We start from the raw sequence: 14038 nt of genomic DNA on the forward strand, positions 1-14038 counted from the left end.
ATCAGCAACTAATAAGATCCCGGTTTTTATTTTTTAGGGCTGTCAAACAATTTAAAATAATCAATCACATTACATTCTGTAGTTAATCTCGATTTGAATCACTTTTTATTTGCTCAAATTTGGTGCCAAATAAAGATTGTTTCATTAAATAATATATATATATCTGTATATAGGCATGTAGGGAGTGAAACACAAGGTAATCTGTATAAGAATGTTCAAAATGTCTTCATTTTGGCTGAATTAAAAAACACACTAAATCACATGGCATGTGAGGATTTTAACAGCTCTCCTTCCTTCATCAATCTCTTTCTCCACACAGTTCAATGGAGAGCCTCGCTCATACACACGCTTCAACCTGACGCAGAACATGGAGGGTGAGAACAGCCAGGTGGAGATGAAGCTGTCGTCCGACATGGATGAGGAGGTGGGCGGCAATGGCGTGGGCGAGGACCACAACCATGCCAAGGAACCCTATGTGGTACACAGGCCGGCCGGGCGCACGCCCAAGAGCGTCTGCTTCATGGTGGCCACCATACTCCTCATCTTCATCATCAGTAAGAACAGACATTTAAAAAATTGACAATTGCATGCTGGTTCCTCAGTCACTCTTAGTCACGTATTGGTCATATGCTGTATCAGTAAAAGTCACAAGCTCTGTACTAAAAGTAAACGTCGAAGGATGGTCGGTTTCTTCACTCTCCAAGTAGTCTATTGGCCAGGAGAAACTCTTAATTCATTTTTCGGGGTTCTTTAAAAGCCACTATGAAATTCTGCTAACTTTAGCCACAGATAGCTAAAACTCAGTGCAAGTTGCCACTATCACTTCCACTGTCGTATGATTTATGGCTGAGACGCTGGTCACATAAACTGATGACCAGATTAAGGGCCTGTTTTCCAGACAAAGATTAAGCCTTGTCTTGGACAAAAAATATAAGAATTCTCCATCAAAACTTTACAAAAATATATATATTTTTTATTTATTTATATATTAAATAAACATTTTCGTCTGGGGTAAACCGGTCCGTCTGGGGTAAACCGGCCCGTCTGGGGTAAACCGGCCCGTCTGGGGTAAACCGGTCCGTCTGGGGTAAACCGGTCCGTCTGGGGTAAACCGGTCCGTCTGGGGTAAACCGGTCCGTCTGGGGTAAACCGGTCCGTCTGGGGTAAACCGGTCCGTCTGGGGTAAACCGGCCCTTCTGGGGTAAACCGGCCCTTCTGGGGTAAACCGGCCCGTCTGGGGTAAACCGGCCCGTTTGGGGTAAACCGGTCCGTCTGGGGTAAACCGGTCCGTCTGGGGTAAACCGGTCCTTCTGGGGTAAACCGGCCCGTTTGGGGTAAACCGGTCCTTCTGGGGTAAACCGGCCCGTTTGGGGTAAACCGGTCCGTCTGGGGTAAACCGGTCCGTCTGGGGTAAACCGGTCCTTCTGGGGTAAACCGGCCCTTCTGGGGTAAACCGGTCCGTCTGGGGTAAACCGGCCCGTCTGGGGTAAACCGTCTGGGGTAAACCGGCCCTTCTGGGGTAAACCGGTCCGTCTGGGGTAAACCGGTCCGTCTGGGGTAAACCGGTCCTTCTGGGGTAAACCGGCCCGTTTGGGGTAAACCGGCCCGTCTGGGGTAAACCGTCCGTTTGGGGTAAACCGGTCCGTCTGGGGTAAACCGGTCCTTCTGGGGTAAACCGGCCCGTTTGGGGTAAACCGGTCCGTCTGGGGTAAACCGGTCCGTCTGGGGTAAACCGGCCCTTCTGGGGTAAACCGGTCCGTCTGGGGTAAACCGGTCCGTCTGGGGTAAACCGGTCCTTCTGGGGTAAACCGGCCCGTTTGGGGTAAACCGGCCCGTTTGGGGTAAACCGGCCCGTCTGGGGTAAACCGGTCCGTTTGGGGTAAACCGGTCCTTCTGGGGTAAACCGGTCCTTCTGGGGTAAACCGGTCCTTCTGGGGTAAACCGGCCCGTTTGGGGTAAACCGGTCCGTCTGGGGTAAACCGGTCCTTCTGGGGTAAACCGCCCTTCTGGGGTAAACCGGTCCTTCTGGGGTAAACCGGCCCTTCTGGGGTAAACCGGTCCGTCTGGGGTAAACCGGCCCGTCTGGGGTAAACCGGTCCGTTTGGGGTAAACCGGTCCGTCTGGGGTAAACCGGTCCTTCTGGGGTAAACCGGCCCGTTTGGGGTAAACCGGTCCGTCTGGGGTAAACCGGTCCGTCTGGGGTAAACCGGCCCTTCTGGGGTAAACCGGTCCGTCTGGGGTAAACCGGTCCGTCTGGGGTAAACCGGTCCTTCTGGGGTAAACCGGCCCGTTTGGGGTAAACGGCCCGTTTGGGGTAAACGGCCCGTCTGGGGTAAACCGGTCCGTTTGGGGTAAACCGGTCCTTCTGGGGTAAACCGGTCCTTCTGGGGTAAACCGGTCCTTCTGGGGTAAACCGGCCCGTTTGGGGTAAACCGGTCCGTCTGGGGTAAACCGGTCCGTCTGGGGTAAACCGGCCCGTCTGGGGTAAACCGGTCCGTCTGGGGTAAACCGGTCCGTCTGGGGTAAACCGGTCCTTCTGGGGTAAACCGGCCCGTTTGGGGTAAACCGGCCCGTCTGGGGTAAACCGGTCCGTCTGGGGTAAACCGTCTGGGGTAAACCGGCCCGTCTGGGGTAAACCGGCCCGTCTGGGGTAAACCGGCCCGTCTGGGGTAAACCGGCCCTTCTGGGGTAAACCGGCCCGTCTGGGGTAAACCGTCTGGGGTAAACCGGTCCGTCTGGGGTAAACCGGCCCGTCTGGGGTAAACCGGTCCGTCTGGGGTAAACCGTCTGGGGTAAACCGGTCCGTCTGGGGTAAACCGGTCCGTCTGGGGTAAACCGGCCCGTCTGGGGTAAACCGGCCCGTCTGGGGTAAACCGGTCCGTCTGGGGTAAACCGTCTGGGGTAAACCGGCCCGTCTGGGGTAAACCGGCCCTTCTGGGGTAAACCGGCCCGTCTGGGGTAAACCGGTCCGTCTGGGGTAAACCGTCTGGGGTAAACCGGTCCGTCTGGGGTAAACCTGTCCGTCTGGGGTAAACCGGCCCGTTTGGGGTAAACCGGTCCGTCTGGGGTAAACCGGTCCGTCTGGGGTAAACCGGTCCGTCTGGGGTAAACCGGCCCGTCTGGGGTAAACCGGTCCGTCTGGGGTAAACCGGCCCTTCTGGGGTAAACCGGCCCTTCTGGGGTAAACCGGCCCGTCTGGGGTAAACCGTCTGGGGTAAACCGGCCCGTCTGGGGTAAACCGGTCCGTCTGGGGTAAACCGGTCCGTCTGGGGTAAACCGGTCCGTCTGGGGTAAACCGGTCCGTCTGGGGTAAACCGGTCCGTCTGGGGTAAACCGGCCCGTCTGGGGTAAACCGGCCCGTCTGGGGTAAACCGGCCCGTCTGGGGTAAACCGGCCCGTCTGGGGTAAACCGGCCCGTCTGGGGTAAACCGGTCCGTCTGGGGTAAACCGGCCCGTCTGGGGTAAACCGGTCCGTCTGGGGTAAACCGGTCCTTCTGGGGTAAACCGGCCCGTCTGGGGTAAACCGGTCCTTCTGGGGTAAACCGTCTGGGGTAAACCGTCTGGGGTAAACCGGCCCGTCTGGGGTAAACCGTCCGTCTGGGGTAAACCGGCCCTTCTGGGGTAAACCGGTCCGTCTGGGGTAAACCGGTCCTTCTGGGGTAAACCGTCCGTCTGGGGTAAACCGTCTGGGGTAAACCGGCCCGTCTGGGGTAAACCGTCCGTCTGGGGTAAACCGGCCCTTCTGGGGTAAACCGGCCCGTCTGGGGTAAACCGGCCCGTCTGGGGTAAACCGGCCCGTCTGGGGTAAACCGGCCCTTCTGGGGTAAACCGTCTGGGGTAAACCGGCCCGTCTGGGGTAAACCGGCCCGTCTGGGGTAAACCGGTCCGTTTGGGGTAAACCGCCCGTTTGGGGTAAACCGGCCCGTCTGGGGTAAACCGGCCCGTCTGGGGTAAACCGGCCCGTCTGGGGTAAACCGGCCCGTCTGGGGTAAACCGCCCGTCTGGGGTAAACCGGCCCGTCTGGGGTAAACCGGTCCGTCTGGGGTAAACCGGCCCTTCTGGGGTAAACCGGCCCGTCTGGGGTAAACCGGTCCGTCTGGGGTAAACCGGCCCGTCTGGGGTAAACCGGCCCGTCTGGGGTAAACCGGTCCGTCTGGGGTAAACCGGTCCTTCTGGGGTAAACCGGCCCGTCTGGGGTAAACCGGTCCTTCTGGGGTAAACCGTCTGGGGTAAACCGTCTGGGGTAAACCGGCCCGTCTGGGGTAAACCGTCCGTCTGGGGTAAACCGGCCCTTCTGGGGTAAACCGGTCCGTCTGGGGTAAACCGGTCCTTCTGGGGTAAACCGGCCCGTCTGGGGTAAACCGGTCCTTCTGGGGTAAACCGGCCCTTCTGGGGTAAACCGGTCCTTCTGGGGTAAACCGGCCCGTCTGGGGTAAACCGGCCCGTCTGGGGTAAACCGTCCGTCTGGGGTAAACCGGCCCGTCTGGGGTAAACCGGCCCTTCTGGGGTAAACCGGCCCGTCTGGGGTAAACCGGCCCGTCTGGGGTAAACCGTCCGTCTGGGGTAAACCGGCCCGTCTGGGGTAAACCGGTCCGTTTGGGGTAAACCGGTCCGTCTGGGGTAAACCGGTCCGTCTGGGGTAAACCGGCCCTTCTGGGGTAAACCGGTCCGTCTGGGGTAAACCGGTCCGTCTGGGGTAAACCGGTCCTTCTGGGGTAAACCGGCCCGTCTGGGGTAAACCGTCTGGGGTAAACCGTCGCTTGGTCTGGTTTCTGCCCGGATGGTTTTGTATCGCTGCTGCTGACAGTGGTTTCAGCGGTTATTTTACAATTGACTCTCTTCCCCTTTTTTCTGTTTCTCTCTCAGGCTATCTGATTGGCTACCTGTCCCATCGGAAGAAAGAGTTGGCTCCTCCCAGCTGCTCTAGGTCCACCTTTGAAGAATCCATTACCCAGGGTTCTGTTAAGATGGAGGCGGACCCTCTCATGGACTGGAATGACGTGAAGAGACTGCTGGATGAGAAGATGAGTGCCTCCAGCTTCGAGAGCGCCTTCAGGTGACTGCACTAGTAGCCCAGTGGGGTAAACATTAAAGGGTTACTTCAGGATTTTGCCAATGAATCTCTTTATCTACCTCACCAGAGTCGGATGAATTTGGATACCATTTTTTTAATTATCCATGAGCTCATCAGACTCTGGGGAAGTAGATAAAGAGATTAATTGCAAAAATCCCAAAGTATCCCTTTTAAGCTTGTCTGCTCTCATTTTTCAACTTTATATTGGAAATAGCACTACAATGTTATGTTGTGACAGTATGGCAGCTGCATACGAAGCCTGAACAGTTTCTACCCCAAAGCCATAAGACTGTTAACCAATGGCTATCCCGACTATTTAACTATCTGCATTGACCCTTATTGCACTTTACTCTTGACTCATATAAGCTGCCATTACTGTTTATCTATCCTGTTGCCTGGTCACTTCATCCCTTCCTATATGTACATGTAGTATCTACCTCAATTACCTTGCACCCCTGCACATCCACTCTGAACTTGGCTATAGACACTGGGTACCAGTAATCTTTACTCATTGTGTATTTTGTTGTTATTTTTCTTTCTACATTGTTGGGAAGGGCCCGTAAATAAGCGTTTCACTGTTAGTTTACATCTGTTAACAAAAGCATGTGGCCAATAACATTTGAAGTCTTAATAATTGTCTGCATAATGTTTGGCACATCATTGGGATAAAGGAAGTATATTTGTATTTCTCTTCCCTTTCTCTCTCCATCACCCCCCCTTTCTGTCTCTCTCTCTCAGTGACTTTGCTAGTGAAAGCCATCAGGCAGGCTCTGCTGGAGACACTGTGCTGGCCAAGAAGGTGCTGAGAAGGTTCAAAGAGTATGGCATGTATACGTGGAGTGACGAGCACTATGTCAAGCTTGTGGATCCCCCTGCATCTGGCTCCAACATGGTGACCTTCAAAGGGTCTGATCTTGGAACACTGAGGGGATATCTGGCCTACAGCAAAACTGGAACAGCAAAGGTAATCATTGAAAAAAAAATCCAGTTTTTTTTTTGTTTTATTTATTTTACTTTGAAATGAACAAATTTGGAGGATTTCAGTTGATTTCAAGCTTGACAATAGAGCTGATACTCTGTAATATAATAATTTACATTGTATACTACACGAGTTATCACGTTAGTCATTCAGTTTATGTTCAAGCACTTAGCAATTGTGCTAAGTACACCTTGCATACCCCTAGTATTCTTCCATAATAGTACCTCCATATTTATGAATTAATTGTTGCAGAGTAATTTGAGCTCAAGACCGGTTTCAATTTCTATTTTTGTTTTTCACAGGGCGCAGTGCTTCACGGCAACTACGGCCAGATGGACGACCTGAGGAAACTGCAGGATAAGAACATTGCCTTGGACGGGAGGGTCCTTCTGGTCAGATCTGGAAAAATAAGCTTTGCTGAGAAGGTGAGGGAATTTGCAAAAGAAACAAAAACATACTTCCTTGAGATATTTTATAAGCATACGGCTGAATTTTTAAAAGGGGCGGCAGGGTAGCCTAGTGGTTAGAGCGTTGGACTAGTAACTGGAAGGTTGCGAGTTCAAACCCCCGAGCTGACAAGGTACAAATCTGTCGTTCTGCCCCTGAACTGGCAGTTAACCCACTGTTCCCAGGCCGTCATTGAAAATAAGAAGTTGTTCTTAACTGACTTGCCTGGTTAAATAAAGGTAAAATAAAATAAAAAATAAGGTCATCGATCTCTCTTCATTTGGAGGTTTAGTGTCAGAGTGATGAGTCTAGTTTGTATTGGTAAATATATTGGAGCCTATATGGACTTGATTGAATAACACAAGGTGATGTGTCATTGCTAAGCGTAAAAGGGTTCTGTTCTCGTGCTTTTCCATTCTGTGCTCCCTCCTTTCTTCATTGCGTAGGTGGCCAACGCAGCCAAGCTGAATGCTTCTGCTGTTCTCATCTACCCTGCTGACGACAGAGGGATTGGAGGTTCCACTCAGCTCTTTGGCCATGTGAGTGAGACGGACATTTTCCTCTGAAATGTATATGTAGACAGACTTATGATTTGCATTCCCAGCCATTACTGAAGTTAACTGGACACACATATTGTTGGGTATTTCTGCACTATCTACTACTTATGGGCTCCCGAGTGGCGCAGCGGTATAAGGTGCACTGCATCTCAGTGCTTGAGGCGTCACTACAGACACCCTGGTTCAAATACAGGCTGTATCACAACCGGCCGTGATTTGGAGTCCCATAAGGGCGGCCCACAATTGGTCCAGCGTTGTCCGGGTTTGGCCGGTGTAGGCCGTCATTGTAAATAAGAATTTGTTCTTAACTGACTTGCCTAGTTATATTGAAATAAAATAAAAGATAAAGATACAGTAGTGTATTGTGTACCTCTTGTTGCCTCATCTTATTCTGTTCCACTTTGTACCCTGACACCCTCACTATATTCTAGCCAGGGCAGTGCACCTTCTTGTTCTAGCCCTGCACCAACACACCTGGGGTGTATTCACTAGGAACCAAAAAGGGAAGGAACCTACTTGAATTTTTTCCAACAGAAACTAGGTTTTTTTGGACTAATGATTACACCCCAGATTGAACTTATCAAGGGTTTGGCAATAAGTTGAATTGGATATGTTAGTGCCAAATCAAAACAAAGGTCAGGGCTCACCCTGTCATGTGTCTCTGTTTCTCCATATCCAGGTCCATCTTGGCTCTGGCGACCCTTACACCCCCGGGTTCCCCTCCTTCAACCATACCCAGTTTCCCCCTGTCCAGTCCTCAGGCCTCCCCAGCATCCTGGCCCAGACCATCACAGTCAGCATGGCCACCACTATCATGAGGTAGGTTTCCATCAACTGATCGTAGTGTAGTAGAAGTTGGGCCTTACACACAGATCTAGGAACATCATACCATTCCTATCCTAACCATGACCATTTTTAAGGGTTAAAACACAAAACTGACCTTAGATCAGTGTCTAACATTTTCCCACCAAATCTTTGTCTGGAAACTCAGGGAAATGGAAGGGAAAAACGCCCCTACAGGTTGGAGAGGGGTAGGAAAACTGGGAGATAATGAAGATATGGTCACGGTGGAGGTCAACAATGTCCTGGCTGAGAAGTTGATCGTCAACGTGTTTGGAGTCATCAAAGGCTTTGTGGACCCAGGTATGGTTGACCTAATGCCCTGTGGAAAGAAACAGGAGTCCCTAGTATTGTGTAGTTCTTAGGTAATTTGACGGTAGCTTTGGGGTCAGTTACATTTCAACTGTAGGCAAGTCAGTAGATTTAATTGAAATTCAATGTGTGAATTGATGCATAGTCCAGATCTGAAAGAATGAACCATTTTCATTTCATGTACATTTCCATTAAGGGAAATTAAATGGGATTGACCCTAATTTGAGAGGCTAACTGCTATCTAATAGATCAACTGTCTTAATCCTTTACACAATTTAAATATGCTATATCTCTGCCTTCCTTGCTGTAGATCGTTTTGTGGTTATGGGTGCTCAGAGGGATGCCTGGGGTCCAGGCTTCGCCAGCTCCACAGTGGGCACCAGTGTGTTGGTGGAGTTGGCCCGCACCATCTCAGACATGGTGAAAAATGGTGGGTGATAGATGACAAGCCAGACCATAAATGCAATAGAATAGACAGAATGGATACAGGTCTTTATTCTACTGTATTGCTTTGGGTTTTCAATCGGCAGGTAGCCTAGCGCTTTAGAGCGTTGGACCAGTAACCAAAAGGTCACTGGTTTGAATCCCCACAGCGACGAGGTGAAATTGTTCCCTTGAGCCAAGAACTTAACCCAAATTGCTCCTTTTAAGTCGCTCTGGATAAAAGCGTCTGCTAAATGACTCAAATTTACATTTATAGACCGACTGGATATACAGTGTCGGTCTCCACTGTAGTGCCTTGAGCTTTCAATCAATTCTCATGTGTTCATGTAGTGTCTGGGGTTCATTCTAACGTAATCCACAAACCTCAAGGAGCATTGTTGTCAATGAAGTCATATTTTAAGTGACCGTAGGTTTCTGTTCACATTACTGGAGAAGACTTGTAGATTTAAAAAGGGTCATATAGATAAATCCTAGTTAGAATCAGAATCACCATTTTTATTTACCAAGTACATTTACATGTACCAGGAATGACTTGGTGAAGTTGTCCTGACATCGTCTTACAATAAATACACAGACTGAAGAATGTACACACACACACGCACACACAGTGCCTTCAGAAAGCCTTCAGACGCCTTGACTTTTCCCCCACATTTTGTTACAACCTTATTCTAAAATGGATTAAATACAAATAAAAATCCTCAGCAGTCGACATCGCAATACCCCGTAATGACATCGCAATACCCCGTAATGACATCGCAATACCCCGTAATGACATCGCAATACCCCGTAATGACATCGCAATACCCCGTAATGACATCGCAATACCCCGTAATGACATCGCAATACCCCGTAATGACAAAGTGAAAACAGGTTGTTAGAAATGTTTGCTAATTTATAATAATTTAAAAACATAATACTGATTTACATAAGTATTCAGACCCTTTGCTATGAGACTTTAAATTGAGCTCAGGTGCATCATTTTTCCATTGACCATCCTTGAGATGTTTCTTCAACTTGATTGGAGTCCACCTGTGGTAAACTCAATTGATTGGACATGATTTGGAAAGTCACACGCACCTGTCTATGTAAGTTCCCACAGTCGAAGGAATTGTCAGTAGAGCTCCAAGAAAGGATTGTGTCGAGGCACAGATATGGGGAATGGTACCAACAAATGTCTGCAGCATTTGAAGGTCCCCAAGAACACAGTGGCCTCCATCATTCTTAAATGGAAGACGTTTGGAAACACCAAGACTCTTCCTAGAGCTGGCCGCCCGGCCAAACTGACCAATCATGGGAGAGGGGCCTTGGTCAGGGAGGTGACCAAGAATCCGAGGGTCACTCTGACAGAGCTCTAGAGTTGCTCAGTGGAAATGGGAGAACCTTCCAGAAGGACAACCATTTCTGTAGCACTCCACCAATCAGACCTTTATGGTAGAGTGGCCAGAAGGAAGCTACTCCTCAGTAAAAGACACATGACAACACGCTTGGAGCATTCTCTGGTCTGATGAAACCAAGATTCAACTCTTTGTCCTGAATGCCATCATCACGTCTGGCGGAAACCTGGCACCATCCCTACGGTGAAGCATGGTGGTGGCAGTAATATGCTGTGGGGGTGTTTTTCAGTGGGACTGGGAGACTAGTCAGGATCGAGGCAAAGATGAACGGAGCAAAGTACAGAGATCCTTGATGAAAACCTGCTCAGGACCTCAGACTGGGGCGACGATTCACCTTCCAACAGGACAACGATCCCAAAGCACACAGCCAAGACCACACAGGAGTGGCTTCAGGACAAGTCTCTGAATGTCAATTAATGGCCCAGCCAGAGCCCCGACTTGAACCCGATCTAACATCTCTGGAGAGACCTGAAAATGGCTGTGTAGCAACGCTCCCAATCCAACCTGATGGCGCTTGAGAGGATCTGCAGCGAAAAATGGGGAAACTCCCCAAATATAGGTGTGCCAAGCTCGTAGCGTCTTACCCAAGAAGACTCCAGGCTGTATTTTCTGCAAAAGGTGCTTTAACAAAGTACTGAGCAAAGGGGCTGAATACTTATGTAAATGTGATTATTATAATTGTTTGTTTTTTTAATAAGTAAGCAAAAAAAAAATTGCATGTTTTTGCTTTCATTATGGGGTATTGTGTGTAGATTGATTAAATTGTTTTTCCCCCTCATCAATTTTAGAATAAGGCTGTAACGTAACAAAATGTGTAAAAAAAGTCGAGGGATCTGAATACACTGTATTCTACATGCATGACTTACAGTACAGATACAGTGGGGGGAGGGAAAATGGAACGATTACACAATACAAAATAAAAATATCCCCATAGCCTGTAAGGAGGCAACCAACTGTGAATGATGGTGATAATGATGTTCGTCCTCATGATTCCTGCCCCCCCCCCCCCCCCCTCTGACAGATGGCTTCAAGCCCAGGAGGAGCATTGTTTTTGCCAGCTGGAGTGCTGGAGAGTATGGGAGTGTTGGCGCCACCGAGTGGTTGGAGGTAAGAACCGCACTTGATACCAATTCAAACCTTAGAACAATAGTTTTTTACTTGAGTATGTGTCTCAACCAATGATTTGTATACATTGCCTTTAGATAGTATTTACTTTTCCCACATTGTGTTGTGTTACAGCCTGAATTTAAAATATATTAAATTGATATTTTGTCACACTTGTCACATTACTCCATAATAACGAAGTGGAATTAGGTTTTTAGATTTTTAATTTTTTACAAATTAATAAAAAGCTTAAATGTTAAGTATCCAATCCCTTTTTATGGCAAGCCTAAAGTTCAGGAGTAAAATTATTTTTTTTAACCAAGGCACATAAGTTACAATAAGAGTTTAACATGATTTTTTTTTAATGACTACCTCATCTCTGTAACCCACACATACAATCTGTAAGGTCCCTCAGTCGAGCAGTTAATTTCAAACACAGGAAAGGAAGCCTGTACATAATAAACATTTATTATTTTTGAAACAAGGCAGTAAAGTAGTACTGAAATCTTTTTGTCCTGAATACAACGTGTTATGTTTGTGGCAAGTACAACACATGACTGAGTACCACTTCATATTTTCATGCATGGTGGTGGCTGCATTATGCTATGGTTATTCTTGTAATCGTTAAGGACTGGGGAGTTTAAGGTAAAAAATAAATAAATATGGAATGGCACTTAACACAGGCAAATTCCTAGAGGAAAATCTGGTTGTCTGCTTTCCACCTGACACTGAGAGATGAATTCACCTTTCAGCAGGACAATAGCCTAAAACACAAGGCCAAATCTACACTGGAGTTGCTTACCGTGAAGACAGTGAATGTTCCTGAGTGGCCTAGTTTAATTTTTGACTTAAATCAACTTGAAAATCTATGGCAAGACCTGAAAACAGTTGTCTAGCAATGATCAACTCATTTGACAGAGCTTGAAGAAATTTGAAAAGAATAATGGGCAAATATTGTACAATCCAGGTGTACAAAGCTCTTAGACTTATCCAGAAAGACTCACAGCTGTAATCACTGCCAAAGGGGATTATAACATGTATTGCCTCAGGGGTGCCTCTACTTATGTAAATAAGAGATATATATATACACACACACACCTCAGCAAAGAAAGAAACGTCCTCTCACTGTCAACTGCGTTTATTTTCAGCTCAGCTTAACGTGTAAATATTTTTCTCACCCATCTACACACATCCCATAATGACAACATGAAAACGAGAAGAAGAAAAAAACAATAAAAAAAAGAAACGGACCTGTTTCAGAACCCGGTCTTTCAAAGATCATTTGTAGAAATCCAAACAACTTCACAGATCTTCATTGTAAAGGGTTTAAACACTGTTTCCCATGCTTCTTCAATGAACCATAAACCATTAATGAACATGCACCTGTGGAACGGTCGTTAAGACACTAACAGCTTACAGACGGTAGGCAATTAAGGTCACAGTTATGAAAACATAGGACACTAAAGAAGCCTTTCTACAGACTCAAAAACACCAAAAGAAAGATGCCCAGGGTCCCTGCTCATCTGCGTGAACATGCCTTTGGCATGCTGCAAGGAGGCATGAGGACTGCAGATGTGGCCAGGGAAATAAATTGTAATGTCCGTACTGTGAGACGCCTAAGACAGTAATACAGGGAGACAGGACGGACTGCTGATCGTCCTCGCAGTGGCAGACCACGTGCAACACCTGCACAGGATCGGTACATCCGAACATCACACCTGCGGGACAGGTACAGGATGGCAGCAACAACTGCCCGAGTTACACCAGGAACGCACAATCCCTCCAGTGTTCAGACTGTCCACAATAGGCTGAGAGAGGCTGCACTGAGGGCTTGTAGGCCTGTTGTAAGGAAGGTCCTCACCAGACATCACCGGCAACGTCGCCTATGGACACAAACCCACCATCGCTGGACCAGACAGGACTGGCAAAAAGTGCTCTTCACTGACGAGTCGTGGTTTTGTCTCACCAGGGGCGATGGTCAGATTTGTGTTTATCGTCGAAGAAATGAGTGTTACACCGATGCCTGTTCTCTGGAACGGGATCGAGGTGGGGGTCCGTCATGGTCTGGAGCGGTGCTTCTTCGAACTGAGCTTGTCATTGCAGGCCATCTCAACGCTGTGTGTTACAGGGAAGACATCATCCTCTCTCATGTGGTACCCTTACTGCTGACTTATCCTGACATGACCCTCCAGCATGACAATGCCACCAGCCATACTGCTCATCTGTGCGTGATTTCCTGCAAGACAGAAATGTCAGTGTTCTACCATGGTCAGCAAAGAGCCCGGATCTCAATCCCATTGAGCACATCTGGGACCTATTGGATCGGTGGGTGAGGGCTAGGGCCATTCCCCCCCCAGAAATGTCCAGGAACTTGCAGGTGCCTTGGTGGAAGAGTGGAGTAACATTCACAGCAAGAACGGGCAAATCTGGTGCAATCCATGAGAAGGAGATGCACTGCAGTACCTAATGGAACTGGTGGCCACACCCCCCCTTGTTTAGGGACCCATTCAATTTCTGTGGAACTTGTTCAGCTTATGTCTTAGTTGTTGAATCTTGTGTTTATACAAATATCGGAAAAGGTATTAAATATTTTAAGCAGGCTATAACACCTGCTTATCGATAACGTGCCTCACACCTACAATACAATTTACGGAAGCCTAGTATTTAAAAAATATATATGTATCTGAGTTTAGTGGTTCAAGGCATATACTCGTTGACGCCAAATACAACAATGTTGACTTCACAACTTAATTTTTTTTTTTACTGTTGTTATCACTCATTACTGCAGCCTATGCTATTTAAACTAGTATCAATCCACAATGGACTAGGACAAGAATATTCTGTGGCCCCAGTTGAATTGCACTTGATAATGCAGACTGACAATAAC

The 14038-nt window shown here is 48.0% G+C and overlaps 1 protein-coding gene across 1 annotated transcript in view; it reads left to right on the forward strand.

Annotated features, from left to right (window-relative positions):
• LOC135558377 (transferrin receptor protein 1-like) overlaps positions 1 to 14038 on the forward strand; it is a 35214-nt gene that overhangs the window by 10334 nt on the left and 10842 nt on the right. The window contains exons 3-11 of the mRNA XM_064992136.1: positions 320 to 554; positions 4867 to 5056; positions 5813 to 6038; positions 6356 to 6478; positions 6947 to 7039; positions 7737 to 7876; positions 8049 to 8200; positions 8520 to 8639; positions 11069 to 11154. Coding sequence (XP_064848208.1) covers positions 320 to 554; positions 4867 to 5056; positions 5813 to 6038; positions 6356 to 6478; positions 6947 to 7039; positions 7737 to 7876; positions 8049 to 8200; positions 8520 to 8639; positions 11069 to 11154 — 1365 coding nt within the window. The remainder of the gene's footprint in view (positions 1 to 319; positions 555 to 4866; positions 5057 to 5812; positions 6039 to 6355; positions 6479 to 6946; positions 7040 to 7736; positions 7877 to 8048; positions 8201 to 8519; positions 8640 to 11068; positions 11155 to 14038) is intronic.

Source organism: Oncorhynchus masou, chromosome 17, assembly GCF_036934945.1.
Source record: "Oncorhynchus masou masou isolate Uvic2021 chromosome 17, UVic_Omas_1.1, whole genome shotgun sequence".
Lineage (NCBI taxonomy): Eukaryota > Metazoa > Chordata > Actinopteri > Salmoniformes > Salmonidae > Oncorhynchus > Oncorhynchus masou.